The sequence below is a fragment of the Primulina tabacum genome, chromosome 5 (assembly GCF_025594145.1).
Source record: "Primulina tabacum isolate GXHZ01 chromosome 5, ASM2559414v2, whole genome shotgun sequence".
In the NCBI taxonomy this organism is placed as follows: Eukaryota; Viridiplantae; Streptophyta; class Magnoliopsida; order Lamiales; family Gesneriaceae; genus Primulina; species Primulina tabacum.
In genome coordinates this window covers 41,116,356-41,136,501 of record NC_134554.1, presented here as the reverse complement: position 1 = coordinate 41,136,501, position 20,146 = coordinate 41,116,356, and the positions used below count along the sequence as shown (strand labels likewise).

Below are 20,146 nucleotides of genomic sequence, written 5' to 3'. Positions count from 1 at the left end.
CATCGAATAAAACAAGAATGAATCAGCATCCATATAAAATAAGAACCGTGAATTTAGATTTACGATTTCATGCTTCATATTCAATTGTAACAAAATTCCCTCAAAAATCTCGGATCAAAACATATTCTAAAAGTTGCGATGTTGCATGCGGTTTATCTTGATTGATTAGATCTAACTAATAAATCTGGATTCAAATCGTTTTTAATTGAAGAATATATCTCTTGTGAGACAGACAGTCTCACAAATTTTTATCTGTGAGACGCATCAACCCTACCGATATTCATAATAAAAAATAATACTCTTAACATAAAAAATAATATTTTTTCTATGGATGATTCAAATAAGATATCTGTCTCGCAAAATTCGATCCGTAAAACCGTCTCATATAAATTTTTACCCTAATATTGAATGATTTTGTTAATACCATGTTCACACCGATATGTAATGAAATTTTGAACTTCTACGAGATATTTGAAATATATATTAAGAATATGATTTATAATTTGATTTTATTTTTTGTCATATAAAAGGAGATGACAAACTGGAAATATTGACAATCAAGCGCATAGTTACAATTTCGAACTGAAAAATATAGCTATTAAATGTAAAATCTGAATCGATTTTCAAAATTTCATATACAAAGCATCAAGGGGAATAGAAAACAAGACGATCCAAACCAGGGGCGCATCCAGGATTTCTTTCGAGGGGGTGCGCGAGACGAAACGGGACGACTCAATAGAACCCGAGTAACAAGAACTTGTGTCTTCTGGAAAAAATACACATTACATTTTATTTTCTGTTCGAACTTGGAGAGGACTTCTTCTTGTCGCCCCGATTAGTGTACTGCCCTCGAGCCCAACTAATTTACAACAAATGCTTAAGCTTTTCCCAATGTGCGAAGAGAAGAAGCAAAATGAAAACTAAAATCCAAAGCTCATTCTGTGTTTGAATCTTGAGTTCAACTCATCCAAAGATGGAAGCTTGCAGCCAGTTTTCAGGATTCTGCACCACCAAGCCTTGATCTCATCCTGCCCAGAGAGTGAGTGCCATCCAGTTTAGAATGAAAAGCAGATACACAGATGCACGCATGATGAGTAAGGAGCAAGACGAGCTAAGATAATGGAAAACATGAAGGTGCAGAGCATGGAGAATTGTGGTGTTTGGGTGAGGAAGCTCTGACATGGTCATTACAGTTCATCGTGGAAAATATTGCTAGGAAGGGAACATATTAAATTAGGACTTCATTTAGCTAAAAGGTACGAACAACCAATTTCGAAACAGTATCTACATATCTGTATATGAACCTCAAAAAACCGACTCATGGATGGACCTAACGGCTAACGCCATAGGTACTTTGAATGCTACAAACTATCCGGCCACCAGCTAGTACTGATATCACTTTTTCCATAGAGACACTAACTTTTCAGCTATACACAGTTATAATGAGATTGGTAAGCTAATAGAGGAGGTAACAAGAAGAAGACATAGCCCTTTCATTAAACGATAAAAACATATTTAAAGAAACCACACATACCTCTAGAAATTCATCATTGGAGATAAACTGACTCCCAATGGAGGATATGATCCCTCCAACATCTACTAAGACAGACTTCTTTGGCCTGCAAGGGATGTTTTCTCGAGTATCCCCTATGATCACAAACATAGAAACAAAAGAACCAATGAGCACATTTAAGACCATACATCAAGTTATTTTATTTCCGTCCAGAAATGTTTGTAGCATACCTATAATGCAAGCAACACAATACCCTGTTCCACCTAATCCAGATTCCAACTTTGCAAGCCTCAAACGCAAGAAAAAACCGTTCAAATGGGTAAAAGAGACATGGGAATCCATCCATCTGAAATCATGTAAAATAACCTCTTTAAAGGGATGATAATTTAGCCAAAATGTCATATAAAAAAAAAAAGGTCATTGTGTGCTGATAGTTTAATATAATATCCTTTCCAAGTGGTGTTTTTTAGCAAATAAATCATCAAGAAAATATAGCCGTCAAGTGCATATGCTTTTACCTCAGAAAGTCCACACGAGACAGACGTAATTTCCTTATAGCGTGAAAGATCTCTGCAGGCACATCATTATTCTTTGAAGTTACCAAGCTAAGAAAAGGAAAACTACGACCTCCATTTTCTTTAAATTCACTCTCCGAATGGGATGTAGTAATAATTTCTTTAGGACTAATACCCGACGCATGCTTTTCTGATCGACAATGCTTATTTGCCAATCCCGAGGGGCATGAAATTGCCCAATGATCGAATTGAAAACATCTAATGCACAAAGAATTAGATTCTTCTATCATGTCATGTGAACTGGTCTTAACCAACAGTTCCTCGATTTCGGTTTCTGCTACCTCAGGACATTCGCGCAAATTGTGACTACTTTTGCCACAGAAAAAACACATAGACGAACGAGTTAATTTTTTTTCTCGTTCAGTCGGTACATTGCGCTTCAGGGCATCCAACCGTCTTGCGAATACTGATGCCATTGCCTCTGAACTTCCACTAAATTCTGAAGTAGGATGTGTAGGCCTTAGTTTATGTGCACAATTACCATCAGAAACGACATCGGGGTTAGAAGCAAGCCTTTGAATCTCTTTTGAGGAACCATAAACACGTTCTTCGTGAGAATGGGCCAGAGACTTTGAATGATTCTGATCATTACTGTCAGGAATTACATTCTGATACTCGATGTGGCGTTCAACTGCCACTTGATTAGTCTCATTGCCCTTTCCCAGCTGAGGAGTTTTGGTAGAAAGGCGAGTAATCCACAAACTGGTAAGATAATTACTTTTTCCAGGTAAGTTACTCGTTGCCAATGGAGAACTTGGAGCTATATTCCCTGCAGTTCCATCACATGTTGGGATTTCTCCTGCATCTTTATTTTCTGCCAAATTAGTCTCGTAATCAAATGGAGAACCAGCCATATCTGCAGAGAACACCAATGGTTGACTTGGCTGACCAACAATATTTCTTGATACACAAGGATTTTCTTGTACATTCGATACAACAATCTGCTTGCAAGTGTCACCACTGTGAAATGATCTTGGAGGATGTTTGGTTGATGTATTGTCAGCCACTACAAATTCTTCAGATTCTTGCATAGAATAATGCGGAGCAACTGTATCAGGTGTCTTGGTGTCTTGGCAATACAAGGACTGAAACATAGTTTGGAATCCCATAGTTAGGTTTGGAGAACCACGTGTTTTGGTACACGCAAAAGTTTCTCGATCGTCCTTGGCTTGAACATCATTCAAGCAAGAGAGGGTTAGACCTACAGCAGAAGACTCTTCTTTACAGGAATCTGAGAATCCTTTCACCATGTTCGATATCCAGTTCATAAAAGAGCTATGAGGTTTTATATTGGACGTTGAACCACGACTTCCTTGTATTTTCATCCTTTTGTTACTATGAATAGAATCTTGATCACAGGTCAGTCTCTTTATACCCGTTGATAAAAACCCAACACTGTTACAACTTTCCACACTCTCATTGCTGTCATCACCATCACCATTATCCAATCTTCGATGAATATCTCGTTCGGATAATGCTTTCTCCTTGCCTTTTTCTTGATACAAACAAACCTCGTTGTTCGGTGGAGATGGAAGTCTCATTTCTCCTAAAATCTGAGCCTCTTTCACAACGGGATTACACAATTCATTTTCAGCTGAGGCCTCCAACTTAGAACAAAGTATGTCAGCCTTAATCTGCTTTGACTCTCCGCTAGCTGATGTTTCTTTATCATGTGGCTCCATCTGGGATTGTACATTACTATTTTTGGATAACTTTGTTGCATTAGGTTTGGAACAAGATGCAACTTCTAATTCTGTAATAATGTTGCCTCTAGCATTATATGTGACATCCTCTTCCACATATTTATTTTTCTTGTAAGAATCCTCCATCTGAATAAAACTTGGATTGCGAGCTCTCTCCTCCACTACATCATCGGTTTCTGCTAAATAACGGTTCATAAGCATCTAATCAAAAACATTTTCATTGACAGACATTATTGAATTGGCTTCATAGTAGAATCATAGAACAAAATTAAGTAAAACACGTACCATGTAGAGCTGAGAAAAATTTCTCTCTAACCAAACTAACCAATTGAACAGAATTAGTCCGGTTTCCGGTACTCATTAAATAGGTTTCTAATCTTTCATTATATTGATTAGTTCATCCTGGTTTCAGTTATTTTTTTCTCTAAATCAAACTTAGGGGGGATTTTTTTGGTATATATATTTCAGTTTGGTTAGTTCGAAACTTTTGGCTATCCCGAATCAGGTAGTTTGGTTTTTTGTGAAAGATCAGCCCACTCGGTTATTTTATAAATACATTTGGCTTGTTCGATTTTTGAAAATTCTATTTAGTAGGTAACTGATGCGACTGATCACCAAATGCCAACCCCTCACCACGTTTCACTGAAAAAGAACAAAAGTGACTTACTTTCTCCGAGTTTGGTCTCCAAATTTGGCATTGGTGATGATAACGTCAACATTCCATCATCAATAGCTACTTTATCTCTCTCCCCCACAGACCGGATACTCTGAGATGGAGAAGAAACCTTACTGCTAGGTCTCACATTCCACAGGAGAAATGGTTTTTTATCAGCTAACTTGGAATCGGCACATTTAAGACTCAAACCTTTGTGTGGCGACCAAACTAATTCAGCTAGGGGATCAGATGCTGCAAATGCCATGTCCACCTTTAATTTTGCATTTACACCTGCACCGGACACATTGTTCGACTCTGTTTGGACCCGGTAATTTGCAGAACCTAAAGCAAGTGCCAAGTCCAAGTCTTCATCATTTTTATTCATTATCAGCAGCGTGTCATTTGTGAACATAAATCCTGAAAATAGCAAATAAATGAGTAATTGTATAAACTTCCATGTATATAAAAAGGAACATAATCGAAGTAGCACAGATAATTCCATATATATAAAAAGGAACAAACTCGAAGTGCCCCACTAAACTCGAAAGAACTTGAATAAATAAACCAGTTCCCGTGTCACAATAATTTAATTTTTTTAAAAAAATTGATACTAATCAGAAGGACCGCATCTAAACTAAGTACAACGCTAGAATACATCTATTTTTCAATTGATTACCCACCATTATTGAAAGCACAAACGCATGTGTAGGATAAAGGCACAATTTTTGGGCCTAAGAGCAGGCCAAGGCATTGTCATCCAGTTAAGTGGGCACCACAACCATGATGATCGTATCTTGCGCCCCTTAAAAAATTCGAGGTATGGGTTAGGCATGCCTCGGATGAAAAGATTGTCAATCCAAGAAGAAATATAATGTACAAGCCATGCTTATTTACTTGTATAATAATGAATAACTGTTCAAAGTATCGGTATTAAAATATAAATTAGACGCCATTTGGCATACCTTGTTCATGCATCTAGATCCTAATATATAACTCGTCAGTTCATCTCACTTTCATAAGTCCACGACTCATCTCTTGCCTTTTCCATTAGGCACCAGCGCACAGGTGAACTTCACATGCCTTTTACCTTAAATAACTATATGATAACCATAGTTCCTCTTCCAAATCCAAGTACAACATTCAGGAAAAACCTAATCAATAGAAAGCCTCACCCTCACTTCCAACTCTCTTTTTTTCCCCATTAATTCTTTTGTTATATCATTTACTCGGACTGAGTGACCTAACCTTTCACTTTACTATTCTATGGAGTAGCCCTTTATCATTAAAATCTACAAACATTCTCATATTCCAATTATGTAGCCATTTTCTATATATTTTCGTCCCCCCAACAACTAATCTTCTAGATCAATCCCTGAAGTAACATTGTACATGCATATAATTTACACAGAATCAACTCAAGAGATGGATCAAAACACGAGTGGCGATGTGAGAGGGTGACCAGCATGGGGAGGTCAAATTCTTTCTTGTTAAACCTTCCTATCCATAAAAGACATGACAATTACTGTAGCTTTGTTCCTTTGCCATCTTTCTTCTAGACAATATTACCTCTTACACAGGCAGACCAGTGTCCTCTAGCAATTAGAGAAAGCAAAAACTTTCACGAGTGGTCTCAACCCTAATGACACGTTTAATGATTTAAAAAAAATTAAGGAAAATTCAGAGAATTATCAATTCCAGTAAAAATTCAAGCAATTAAACATTAAATATACAATTTTTCGGCCAAAAGCTGTACATAGAAGTTTAACTTGTGAGTGCACGTACTTCGAAGATGATTCAACCATCTTCAAGAAAACTAAACTTATATACGTACAAGCCACAGAAAACCAAAAACCACAAGATCCAGTAATCGAAAACCCAAAACAAAAAAATCACAAAAAAACCAGTTATCCATCTATGCTTCTAGTTTCAAGAAATTGCATGTCATCGTTTTCAAATCTAGATTAATCAGAATCTAAATGATCCAAACCAGAAAGTTGCTTTCTTGGAGTCCATTCAACAAAAACCCACAATCCCTAAAAGTCTTGTTCAATCAAGAAATCTACAGATCTTTCACCCCAAGATAAACAAAAACCCCGAGATTAAACAGTCAATACTTAAATGCATACAGCAAGAAAACCATCCTCAAAAACCCATTTCAGATAAACCAAATCCAAAGAGACCTGAACCTTTTTCAGCCCTTTAAAAAATCCCTTCCAGCTGAACCAAACCATTTTTTGTCGTCACCCATTTGTCCCCCACATAAAATATTTTTTGTTTATTTGTTTCTCACAGAAGAAAAGCTCCAAAACAGTGGAGATATCAGGAAGAACATGAAAGAATCGTACGAAAACTGGACTACTAATCCGAAAGGATTGAGCCCAGAGAGTTTAGGAGCAGCAGTTCAAAGGTGACAAAGTTGACGCAGATGTGGTCGAGAGGCCGCCACGTGGACCGTTGCATGCCAACCCCACAAAGTCCAGTATTAATTATTTTTGTTCGCTTTCGTACTTTGCTTCTTTATTTAATTAGTGTTTTTTTTTTTACTGTGGTTTGAAAGATTTATAATTAATTAAACTAATCGGCTAAATTCTCGGTTCAGTCCCAATTGTTTGGGGTAGTTTCCGATGTAGTCCTAAACGAATTTAATGTGCCGATTTAGTCCCAGAAGTTGCCAAAGTTGTCCCACTCCTATTTCTCTGTTAGTTTGCTTGTCAAGTGATTTGTAAATCAAATTGAAAATTGGAAAAATCCCCAAAAAACTCATCCTCACTCTACGCTCTAAAAATCCCCAACCTCCTCCATCTCTCCATCTCTCTATGTCATCAAGTTAGCCACGCAAGGTATGTTCGCAATTTCTCATGGAAACAATTTCTTTATTTTCACGTCAATTCGAAGTTTTGTGAAACCAGTGATAGAGTTATTAGCTTGACTGTAAGCTGAATGGAATTACCGTAATTCTTGAAATTTTGATATCGTGAATTTTTAGAAATATAATAGCATCTGTATTTTTTCCCCCAATGCTTTTCTTTCCAGATTATTTTAATTGTTAAAATTTTTTATTTTCACAGTTAAGATGCTTGATGAGGATTTCTAGTTGAAGGAAGTCTTCATCCCCATCCTCACTCTCTCCTTCATCAACCATTGACTTTCTCTATATGTCGTTACCTCAAGGTTGATAAGTAATGGCTAAACGTAGTAATTCGACAATCGAGATTACTCCAAATTATGGTAATTTATTATATTTTCACTTTATTTTACTTAATTTTGTATCATTCATTTTTCAGTGAATAATTATATTGTTTTTTCCGTCTTGTTCTCTGTAGGTTTACTTGGAAAACCAGATCTGATTACTATTAAAATGCATTACAGTGGAAGGTTTAAATCTAAAAGCGAACACGATGAATACATTGGGGGAAGTTTTGAATATTTCGACTTGTTTGATCTTGATAAGCTAGTAATGGTTGACTTGTGGGGGTTTGCAGATGATCTTGGATTCAAAAATAAAGATGCTATTATGTTTTGGCACAAGATCGGGAATACGCTAAATAAAAGGAGATATCTACAAAATGATTCAGATGTGTTGGAAGTTAGAAAGAATATTCCAACAAACTATGAGGTAGAAATTTATATGGAACACTTAGATGCCTATTCAATTGATGGTCCAAATGAACAAAGTGGAGTTGAAGCTGTAGGCGAATTTTTTGACATCGATGAAGATGTTGTCATGGATGGATATGTTGTTCGATGCATTCATTGACCATGAAATTCAATCTACGAAGGGAAAGAATACGTTTTCTGTTGAGAGAGAAAATGCAGATAATCTGCAATTAGTGGTGCATGAGCTGGAGGATGATGATGGCGACGAAGAAGATGTTTGCGTAGACAACTGAAGATTTGGATAGTATTCATGAGTCTGATGATGAGGAAGCAAAAAATTATCCAAAGTTTGATCCGAAGAGAGAATCTGCAAACCCGGACTTGAAGCTTGGTATGATTTTTTGCTCAAAGAAAGAAGCGAAATTTGCGATTCAAACTCACTGCATTAGAAGAGGAATGACAGTGAATTTTGTAAAGAATGATAATATTCGTCTTTGGGCGAAGTGCAACAATGATGATTGCCGCTGGATTATTCATGTTGCAAAGATGACTAATGACAGTTGTTGGCAAATAAGAACTTTTGATGACAAGCATAATAAATGTTTTCGAGAATTTAGCAACAAGAGCATCAACTCAACGTGGTTGGCAAAGACTTTTTCCAGGATAATTGCCGCAAATCCTAAAATGGGAACCGATGAGTTTAAGCAAGAGATTTGCATGACATTGAATGTAAACATTTCGAGGAAGGTAGCTTATGTAGCTAAGAGAAAGACACTAATGCTGGTGCAAGGGACTGCACAGGAGCAATATCGTCAAATAAAGAGATATTGTGCTGAACTTAAAAGATCATATTCTCGAGCTACAATAGTTTTGAAGTTGACAGAAGACGAAGAAGGGCCAAGGTTCCAAAGATTATACGTTTGTTTTCAGCGTGTAAGCAAGGATTTAAGGATGCATGTCGTCGTGTCATTGATGTTGATGGATGCTTCTTAAAAGAACAACATGGTGGACAATTGCTAGTGGCTGTGGGTTTAGATCCGAATAACAACATATTCCCAATATGTTACGCGTTGGTTGAACGTGAAACAAAAGATAGTTGGACATGGTTTCTCCGGCTCTTAGATGAAGACCTTGGGATTAGTGGTGTTCAATATGACTTTACATTTATGTCAGATAAGCAAAAAGGTTTGATTCCAGCACTTGAATCTTTATTTCCTGATGCGGAGCATAGATTTTGTGTCCGACACTTACAAAGCAACATGAAACGTGCTAGATTCAAGAGTTTGGCTGTTAAGATCACCTTTTGGGCTGCCGCAAAAGCGACAAGAATTGAAGAATTTCGAGTTCAAATGAATGAGATGAAAGTTATTGATGAAAATACATATGAATGGCTTGCTAAGAAGCATGAAAATCAATGGTCTAGAGCATATTTCAGCACCTCCCCTAAATCTGACATCTTATTGAACAACATGTGTGAAATTTTTAACAGCATTATATTAGATGTCAGGGAGAAGCCAGTGATAGATATGTTTGAAACACTACAGAATCTTTTGATGGCCAGATTTCAAGTTAATAGAGAGAAGGTAAAAAAATGGAAGGGTCGAATTTGTCCAAACATCAAAGATGTGTTGGCAAAGATCTATATGGAGGCTGTCAGGTATTTCCCAATGAAGTCCGATGAGATGCATTACCAGATATCAAGATCAGATGATATACGTGATCAACATTCAGTTGACCTGTCGATTAGGTCATGCAGTTGTAGGAGATATGATTTGACTGGCATTCCTTGCAAGCACGCTGTATGCGCCATTTGGTGCAAAAAAGAGGATCCAGAAATGTATGTCCATTCGTATTACCTGATCGAGACCTATAAAAGATGTTATGCAATGTCCATAATGCCTACCAATGGTCCATGTTTGTGGCCTGAATGTAATTTTCCTCCTCCATTGCCTCCAATTCACAAACAGAAAATTGGAAGACCGGCGAAAATGCGAAGAAGAGAACCAGATGAACCTCCCCCTTCTTCTCGAAATAAGCTGAAAGGTGTGAAAAAGTTCAATAAGTGCAAATTATGTGGTGGATCAGGACATAATCAAAGGACTTGTAAGGGGAATGAAGACATCCAACAAGAGACCGTGACACAAAAAATAAGAAAAGAAAAACTACATGTAAACATAGTTGGTTTATTTTATTGTTTTTGTGTTGTTTATGAAAATTCTTATATGTGTACCTATAAAAATACAGGTGAGAAGACCACAAGAAGTTGGTGTTCATATTCAAGTAAGCTTAAGTTTAATATCATTGATAAATGTAAATTATTTGTTATGTATATTTGTATAATATTTCTTCAGTAATAGGCAATAAATGTATGTTTTTTATAGGGTAATCGACCGATGAATATCAAACAAACCTGCTTTTGTAAAAGACGGCGTCAACTTCACAACTGTCTCACAACTACGATCGTCCATAAAGTCTACCTCGTCTCAAGGATCTAGCAGGAACAAGTGATTTTGTGGCTGGGATTTGTATTTTCTTTTTTGGCGTCCATGTTTTTCGGTAGTAATCTTACTTTCATTAACAAGTCTGTCTCTGTCATTGTTACTGTTATGTTGATATGAGGAAAAGTTGGTACTTTTGTAATTGGGGTATGGTGAAATCTTGATCCTCAACTGTTGGTGAATTTTTTTCTATTTATGAGATTCTGGTGTTCGGCTTTTCAGTGGAACATGGGTATTGACTGCTCATTTTTATCATCTTGTTCCTCGCTTGAATGCTTTCTCTTTTTCCCAGATTTAGAGTCCAATTTTGGTTTCTAAATGCAGATAAGAGCAGCTTCCATGGTATATAAACTTTTCCCACATGGGTATTGACTGCTCACTTTTATCATACTGTATTGGTATATAAACTTTTCTCACATTGGTTGCCATGATTTGAAGGTTCAAATGCAATCCAGTAGCTTTGCTAGCCAGATAATGGGACCATAGCAGAAAACTGGAAAAAAAAAAATGCATTTGCCATTCATTAACAGTATCATTATAGTTATCCACATTCAATTGCTTTACAGGTTAATTTTGGATCATACACATGGATTCTCCTCAATCAGTGGTGTCACCGTTCAAATGGGATAAAGTCTAGCACCTCAACTGTTAAAAAAATAAACTTTTGAAAACATTGGGACCAAACTTAATCTCAATACATTCCATTAAAAGTTTACAAAATAATATTGTGCACTCGATACAATCCATTAAAAGGTTACAAGATACTACAACATGCTCAACATAATCCATTAGTTGTCATCACCACTAATCTTTAGAGATTCGATTTGTTGTTTTATCTCCTCCGTTATCTTCACTAAATTTGATAGCGCCTCGTTCAATTTATCTAGTTTTCCAGCTTGAGTGGGTTTTGTACTTGCACTTGCATTTTAATTTGCGCTAGAAGTTGTGTTCGACGTTTCTTCGACAGTGTTGGTAGAGGAAGAATCTTGCACTAGAGCTTGCTTGTCCATATAAGAATCAAAAGCTTTTATAGCCCCCTCCCTACTCAAGAATGACCTGTGGGATGCGCCGCTAAATTTATTGACTTGCTTTTGTGCCTCTTCCCAAGTCTCATATACTCCGGGTTTTCGTCCAATAAAAACTACATATGTTTTACCCTATATCACAACAAAAATATAAAAACAATTTAGTATTTCACACAAGCAAACAACACAATATAATTTCACAAAAAAAATTTAAAAAAATGAAGCTCACCATTTTGATCTCACATATGTTACTTTCGGCTGCTAATAAACAACAAACAATTAGCTTACAAAAAATGATAATTCCATGAAATATTTAACAAAAACACTTTCAAAAGCCTTTCAAAAGAAATGAAATATTTGACCAACTAATGTAAATTGGAATTGCCCATCATAAAATGGAATTGACCATCATCAACAAAAAAATATATATAGCCCAATTTCAAGCTAATACAGATGTTATTATATTTCTAAGAATTCACGATATCAAAATTTCAAGAATTACGGTAATTCCATTCAACTTACATTCAAGCAAATAACTCTATCACTGGTTTCACAAAACTTCGAATTGACGTGAAAATAAAGAAATTGTTTCCATGAGAAATTGCGAACATACCTTGCGTGGCTAACTTGATGACAGAGAGAGATGGAGAGATGGAGGAGGTTGGGGATTTTTAGAGCGTAGAGTGAGGATGAGTTTTTTGGGGATTTTTCCAATTTTCAATTTGATTTACAAATCACTCTACTCTGTTTAGTTTGACAGCAAACTAACGGAGAAATAGGATTGGGACAACTTTGGCAACTTCTGGGACTAAATCGGCACATTAAATTCGTTTAGGACTACATCGGGAACTACCCCAAACAATTGGGACTGAACCGAGAATTTAGCCTAAACTAATCGATCAAATTCGGTTCGATTTAAATAAATAGAGATCGCGATTTTTTTTAATAAACGGGCTTCAATTTTTATACAGTCGCACGTGAGACGGATCAATTTTATCTATATTTATAATAATATTGATATTTTCTTGATATAAAAATATTGTTTTTATGGTTTTGTTATAAAAAAAATTCAATTCAACTTGCTTGAAAAAAATCAGTTTATTTATTTTTATATATAATAAATTTAAGTCAAGAATAGAATTAATCGGATGCAAACCCTTTATTATTTTAACTTTAAGTATTTCAGGTCATGGGGCGGGTCTCGGTCCAATTTTTCAGACCCGTTCAGGTATGGGACGGGTCATGGATCCTATAATACCCGTCTCATATATGTGGTTATAAATACTCTAGAGTTTTAGTTTTATTAATTTTCATTTTTTAGTAGCACACCTCGTCCATAATGGTTTTAACTATTCATATGCCAACTGTTGTATTTGAATCTACTTTTAGTAATAGTAGAATAATAGTTGGTCCTCATCTTCGTAGGCTTAATCCAACGACTTTAGAGGCATTTGACGTGCTCGCGAAGATGGTCGTTGGGTGAGGTGAAAGGTAAATAAATCACAATTTTATTTTGTTATTGTACTTTTATTTTAATTTTATTACTGTACTCTCTCTTTAAATTACATTTGTTTACAGTTTTAAATTACATTTTTATTTTTTCAATGTACTTTCTCTCTTTAATTTTGTAGTTAATTCTTCAAGTAGTTTATCAATTTGTCCCACTATTCTTAATGAATAGGAAGATAATCCTGAAGAATGTGTCTGAAATATTGCATACTCACTGATTTTATATTGATACGTTTAAGTTATGTTATTACTTATTTTTGGAGATGTTGAGATTTTTTTTTTAGAGCTAGTAACTCTTTTTTATGTAATTCTTTATATCATGAAAATAATTTGTTTGTTATTATTAAGTGTGGTCGAAGACATTAATTAATTTTCTATTGTATTGTATTTAGAGCCGTCTGTTTCATAATTCAGTCATGTTAGAAGAAATATTACTGTTTTTGTTTTTAAAAACATCGGGTCTCACGGTGTGGGGACCCGAAACCTAATTAATCTTCTTAATCATTATTAGAATCATTTAATTCATCTGGGTCTAATTTTTTTTATACATAAATGCGGAACATAATGAAATTCATCTGATATACAAATCGACAATAAAGTACAAGTCTTGTACAACATATGTTTATCTCAAACTAAAGTTCAGCCACTACATCAAGTACTGAAAATCAATCTACTCTAAGTCCGGATCTCCACGCTAATCTTGAATCTCTCATCCTCTTCGTGACCCTGATCCTGTCCCACCTGTTGTCATGAAAACATACAAACACAACAACAGCCGGATAACTCCGGTGAGAATATAATCCCAGTATAAACAATGTATACATGCAATCATATAAACAGATATAAAAGCATGAAACAAATATCAATAGCATGTATCAGATCTGAAAGACATGAATCGATATAAAGCTGTAAATAAACTATGGACTCGTCATCTCAGACTCGACTCCTTTCTAATCTAGGGATCCCGGTTCCTGGATATTACAATATGCCGAATCTCCGCAATAGAAGCCGATCTGCTCCTACGTAACATCGATATAAATCAAACATCCAGTGTCTTGGCATATACGCCAAAGACTTGGCATATCCGCCAATAACTAGGCATCTCCGCCCATGACTCAATACACGCTTTGCTATAACTCAATAGACTAAGCATATCAACTCATAAATTGCAAATATCAATGCAATAAATAAAGTATGTGGTTTTTGGGAAACTCAAGTCCAATCTGACTCGAGGCGATCTCCCGGTTAACATTGATTTATACATTTCTTTCTGTTGACCTGCCGAAGTCGATGTCTCGAATTCGAAGCCTGTCAATACTCAATCTAACAATGACAATATCGAGGAGTACAATATCAATACACCACTCAAATCAATACTGGATATAATCAGAACTCAATCTAATTCTGTTTTAGCGGCACAACTGCACAATCTCAATATACCCAGCCATACAAATCAACAGATATCAATTCTCATAACTCATAATCGATAACAATACAATCTGATGTCAATTCTCGATCAAATCAACTCTGAAAAATCATAACAATTTCATACGGTATCCGTTCTTCGATCTGGTTTCGATTATACGATGTTTAACATATCAGGAACACCATATATCAATCATATTTGATTCCTTCAATGTCATATTTTTAAATCATATCAGAACATAATAAAACTTACGTCTAGTTGAAGTTCTCGTCGATAGGAACACGGTACTGCAGTCGGATTGAAATTCTCTCGGCAGCTCGCGCATATGCGCGCCCTCACCCGGCGCATATGCGCGAGGTTCTCTGCCAATCTCACGCATATGCGCGGGTCCTGTCGCGCATATGCGCGAGGGGTTCAGTCCTCGCACATAATTCAGTCTTCGCTTCGTCTTTCCCTGTCCGATCCTTTCCGTCTATAATCACATCAATTTATCAATAATCATTTCAAATTACAATAACAAAATTCCCGGGCATTACACACGGGTCTCACGGATCTACCCGGCCCTGTTTCATATTCGAGGTAGGGCGGGTCCGAAAAATATTTAATCGGGATGAGACGAGTAGTAGGTCAAAGTTTTCTTCATAGTGCGGGTCTTGGGTTTAGTCATGTCCATCTCATTGACATCTCTAGTCAAGAGATAATCTCATAATTATGGTAATTTTATTATTATATATTAAATTTGTGTCATTGTCAGATGCTTTAATTTATTTTTTTAAATTTTTTCTTCTATTTATAGAAAAATTGTAACCTTTGAATCTTTGACCTCATGCACAAGTTAATACGTTATATATTTTTAATTTTTGCACTTATCATTGGAAGAAATGTAGTAAATCTTTGACATTTTAAGCAATATATTCTGGTGACGTTGTCTCAAACCATGAAACATCTTTACTGTCTAATTCACAATAAATAATTGGACAATTCAATATTGTTTTAATAGATGTATAATTTGCTCAATGAAAATTAGACAACTGTTAAATTCTTGTAATTTATTTTATTACACTAATAATAATGACTTTTTTATTTTTATTTTTTTAAAAAAGAAGCTAATGAAGTTGAAGCCCAAAAATCATTCCTTCTAGCTTCCGGATAAGTGTTTATTTTGAGCAATTGAAAAATAATGTTGGGTGTAATAATTGTTCATATTTAGTAGAACAATTGAAATGTAGTACTTGAGCTTTTGTACGGTTTGAAATATTCGAGTTGCATTATTACCACTAGCTATAATTTTTTTGTAAAACGTCAATCGTTCGATCTTACAATTGATATCAGAGCCAAAATCACGAGTTCGATTCACATTGATTGCAATCAATGCAATTATCGAGAGGAAGTTTGTTGAGTGCAAAAATAGTTTATATTAAGTAGAGTAATCGAAATATTGTGCTTGAGTTGTTGCACGCTTTAAAAAATTTGAGTTGCAATGTTACTGTTAAATATAACTTTTGATAAAGCAACAAGTGTCCGATCTTCCATATATTTTTTTATTAATATTTAGTCTATCCAAATTCATTCAAAATTGAGTTTTTTCTTTTTAAAAATATAATATAATAATAATATAATTATTTTTCCAAAAATAATAATAATAATTATACTCACTAAAAAAATTAAAATATGATTTGAATAAAATTTGGAGAGCATCTCGTTATGAATTGTAAGGCAAAAATTTGTGTGAGACGGTTTCACGGGTCGTATTTTGTGAGACGAATATCTTATTTGAGTCATCCATGAAAAAATATTACTTTTTATGCTAAAAATATTAATTTTTATTGTGAATATCGATAGGGTTGACTCGTCTCACATATAAAGATTCGTGAGACCGTCTCACAAGAGACATACTCGAATTGTAATGGCGGAATATTTTATGCATATATTATACTTTGTAATTTCAAAATCACAAAAATCTAATATATGTAACCTAAATCGCATAATTAAATGCAGAAAATATTCACAGTCTCCCCCTTTATTTCTCGAAGGTTAAATTATATATTTAGTAATTTATTTTTTTAGTAAGATTTATATATATATATATATTGTATAATTAAATTAATCATTGATGTGAAATTCATTTGTCCAAGTTGGCACATCAAAACAAAATGGACAACTCATCAATGACAATAATAGAGTTCATGCATGAATCCCAGAACATGTGAGAAACAAGGCATTTAATGTAATTAATATATTATATATATACTTTTGATATGTTGCATACCGACCGTGCATACCTATCTGAATATAGATAAAGTGTCACTTTGAATATATATTTCTAAATTTCATCTGCAATTATATATTTTTCTTCATTTTGTACATTTCACTTTGTTATTGCGTTAATTCTTCGATTAAAAAATACCCAATTTCAAATTTTAAATAATTTGGTTGATTTCTCAAATGACGTAATCAGTTGTGATATGATGAACTTTGTAAATCTTGAAACTCGACCTCGATATTTCATCATTTTTCGCAAATTTTCAAATCTCGAGTACAAGTAAAAATATGTCATTATTAATATACATATATTCACTTATATTTTTCCAGACAAAACATATACGTCCCGAAAAACCTCCGACGTCCCCTCATATCTTGTTATTGGTTTTCAAATGATGCTTAGATTAGCAAAAACACTTGGATTGTCGCAAATCATAATCATCTTATTATTATTAATAATGAGTGCCCAATAATTAGAAGGGATAACACTGTATTTTCATAAATATGTATATATACTATAATTATAAAAATTTATGAACCTCTAGAAATACTTTTTTTTAAAAAAAATAGATCTCTTGTGAGACGGTCTGACGAATCTTTATCAGTGAGACGCGTCAACCCTACCGATATTCACAATAAAAAGTAAACATAAAAAGTAATATTTTTTCATAGATGACCAAAATAAGATATATGTCTCACAAAATACGACCTGTTAGATCGTCTTACACAAGTTTTTGACAATCATCTCTATTAGTTTCGCTTTATTTCCACCACTCACCGAAGCTTACTTTTTGCATGGGGACTTTCTTATCTAGAACTTAAATTGCAACAATATTTGTTTATTAAGATTTGTATCGAAATTGACATAGATAAATTTTATAGGGAAAAAAAGTACCAAATATGCTCCAAATCTTGTAGTAGATGGTACCACAACATATGTCAACTTGGTCGACTCTCGACAAATATATGCATTAAATACACAATTTATTATCTTCAAGAATTATCATGAATATATATATTATGGTCCACTGCAGCAATAAAATATCATCCACCAATAATCAATCTTTTTTGCAGGTTGAGGGAGGGTCGCAAAAATAATAGATAAAATAAAAAAAATTTATTTACGAATTTGGTGTTATATGTTGTCATATTTTAATTTTAATTTTGCATATTTCGATTTTGAAAATTTTAGAATTTTTCTTCTGTATTACTTTCATATATATAATACTACAAACTTCAGGCGTAAGCACTATGTATACTAGCAACAAGAGAATAAAATTGAAATTCGAAAATATAAAAGACAAAATTAGTATAAAAAAACATATAAAAATTACCAAAATTGCAATTTTTTCGATTAATTATATTATTTATTCAATCATTATATAGTATGTTATCATGGTTATTTTAATTTTCAGTTGACAAATGAAATAAAATAGTGATTAACAATTTTTTTTAGACAAAAATTTGTGTGAGATGGTCTCACATGTCGTATTTGGTGACACAAATATCTTATTTGGGTTATTCATGAAAAAATATTACTTTTTATGCTAAGAGTATTACTTTTTATTATGAATATCGGTAGAGTTGACCCATCTCACAACTAAAGATTCGTGAGATCGTCTAACAAGAGACCAACTCTTTCTTTTAGGTCCCATATATTATTTCTCACAAGTGGAAACGTTCCGACAAGTCTTCGATCTTACAAGAAATTCGGGATTTGACGATGGAATTAGCGACCATATATAAATTACATCTCAAATTACACCTAACTAGCGACTGAGCAAATGGGCCAGCCCGGGCTGCCTCACCGTGGTCCGCCACCAAACTTGGCCGGTCGGAAAACCCAACCTGCTGTGGGTTATGCGAGAGCAAGCCGTCAAAAATAATTAAAAAATTGATTAAAAATACTAAAAAAAGGTCAATATTTGATATTATAAACAAAAATATTTTCAATGTTAGTTAATAACAATAACAAGTAATCAATGTCACGATTAAACAAATCGTGTGTGTGTGTGTCTATATATATATATATATATATATATATATATATATATATATAATATTTCAAAGTTGCTCATTATAGTTTGAGTAAAAAACCACATTATACTTAAGTAATACTAACAATCAGTGACAGTGACAGGAGCCAAGAATATGGCTCTACACAGGCTAGAATTTTGAATTTTTGAATATTTTAATATTTTAAATTGAAATGCCGGATTAATATTATATTAATTCAAAATTATACAAAATTTACATATAATTATTTAAAAAAAATTGGACCACCCGAGCTCACAGATGGTGGCTCCTCCACTGCTAACAACATAAAAGAAACTTAATCATAGAAAGTGAAAACGTAAAACATAAAAAAATAATAATTCAATTACTACTATTAAATACTCAAAATGCATATTTTAAAAGTTGAGTTGAGACCGGGCTTCTAGCCCAATAGTCTCACCCGTCGGATTAGCTGGCCTCCCACCCTGGGTTCGATTTCCCTCCCCTGCGTGAGTTGTAATCAAAAAAAAAAAAAGTTGAGTAGGTCTCTTGTGAAACTGGTCTCACGAATCTTTACCTGTGAGACGTGATAACCCTATCAATATTCACAATAAAAAGTAATACTCTTAGCATAAAAATTAATATTTTTTCATTGATGACCCAAATAAGATATATGTCTCATAAAATACGACACGTGAGACCGTCTCACACAAGTTTTTGCCCTAAAAGTTAGTAGCTTGATGCAACAATTCACAAAAATTTAATGAAAAATTAGAAATTTTAATTTCCTAGAAAAACTAGCGCGTCGGCTCGCCTGTCCCTCATTCACAACCAACACTGGTTGTCCCATTTCGACCCGTCTTCCAACATGTAACTAAAATCGTAACCCATCCCGTTTATTTTCTATAACGAAGAGGACCACCCTGACGGGTTTAGCTTGTTTTGAATATTCTAACTCAGACGCTACAGACAGTATGAAATTAGAGAAGTATTTCGATTATAAACCATAATCGGAACAAAGTTTTACTTCAATCGTGGAACATTGTGATTGTTGAGTTTATACAAAAACTTTAGATAGAAAAATGACTTGACATAATTAAAGGGGTATGATTAAATTTGATTTTTATTTAAAAAAAAATCGAATATTTCTGATGTATAATTATCCCTCCTTGTCAAGCTTTTCAATCCATGGAGACATCCCACGAGGGATGATCAATCTCCACAACTTTGTTTCTTTCACCATAAAGGGATTGATAACGATGGTCCTTTAATTTACAAGTGATAATGACTCCGTAAGTATTTGTTTGATGACAACTTCAAGACTTAATTAGTTCGAGGGTTATTTCTGTGTAAAAAATCGAGCCGACTCGAAAAAATATTTGATTCTT

The 20,146-nt window shown here is 34.3% G+C and overlaps 1 protein-coding gene and 1 long non-coding RNA gene across 7 annotated transcripts; both read right to left on the bottom strand.

Moving 5' to 3' along the window:
* Positions 1 to 568: 568 nt before the first annotated feature.
* Positions 569 to 6,836, bottom strand: LOC142547708 (uncharacterized). 6 transcript variants are annotated; one of them, XM_075656114.1, is made up of 7 exons: positions 6,633 to 6,836; positions 5,127 to 5,248; positions 4,459 to 4,863; positions 2,032 to 3,970; positions 1,744 to 1,859; positions 1,535 to 1,647; positions 569 to 1,028 (listed from the first exon to the last, which is right to left on the bottom strand). In XM_075656114.1, exons 3-7 carry the CDS (start codon positions 4,856 to 4,858, stop codon positions 921 to 923), a joined length of 2,676 nt encoding a protein of 891 aa, XP_075512229.1. In that variant the 5' UTR covers positions 4,859 to 4,863; positions 5,127 to 5,248; positions 6,633 to 6,836; the 3' UTR covers positions 569 to 920. The 6 variants fall into 6 exon arrangements, with proteins under 6 accessions (XP_075512229.1, XP_075512233.1, XP_075512234.1 ...); XM_075656118.1 differs by lacking the exon at positions 5,127 to 5,248 and having other exon boundaries at positions 4,459 to 4,558; positions 4,657 to 4,863; XM_075656119.1 differs by lacking the exon at positions 5,127 to 5,248 and having other exon boundaries at positions 2,032 to 3,967; positions 4,459 to 4,558; positions 4,657 to 4,863.
* Positions 6,837 to 11,205: 4,369 nt separating this feature from the next.
* On the bottom strand, positions 11,206 to 12,451 carry LOC142545029 (uncharacterized). The gene is made up of 3 exons (XR_012820200.1): positions 12,180 to 12,451; positions 11,796 to 11,824; positions 11,206 to 11,698 (listed from the first exon to the last, which is right to left on the bottom strand). It is a non-coding gene; the product is annotated as an uncharacterized LOC142545029 (long non-coding RNA).
* Between the last annotated feature and the right edge of the window lie 7,695 nt (positions 12,452 to 20,146).

What these genes read in the sequence shown, in the direction of transcription:
- LOC142547708 (XM_075656114.1), bottom strand. Translation starts at nt 4,858, where the DNA reads ATGTTCACAAATGACACGCTGCTGATAATGAATAAAAATGATGAAGAC. An exon ending in TCTCGTGTGGACTTTCTGAG is followed by an intron (nt 1,860 to 2,031) that starts GTAAAAGCATAT and finishes ACATGATTTCAG; the next exon opens with ATGGATGGATTCCCATGTCT. An exon ending in TTGTGTTGCTTGCATTATAG is followed by an intron (nt 1,648 to 1,743) that starts GTATGCTACAAA and finishes TTGTGATCATAG; the next exon opens with GGGATACTCGAGAAAACATC.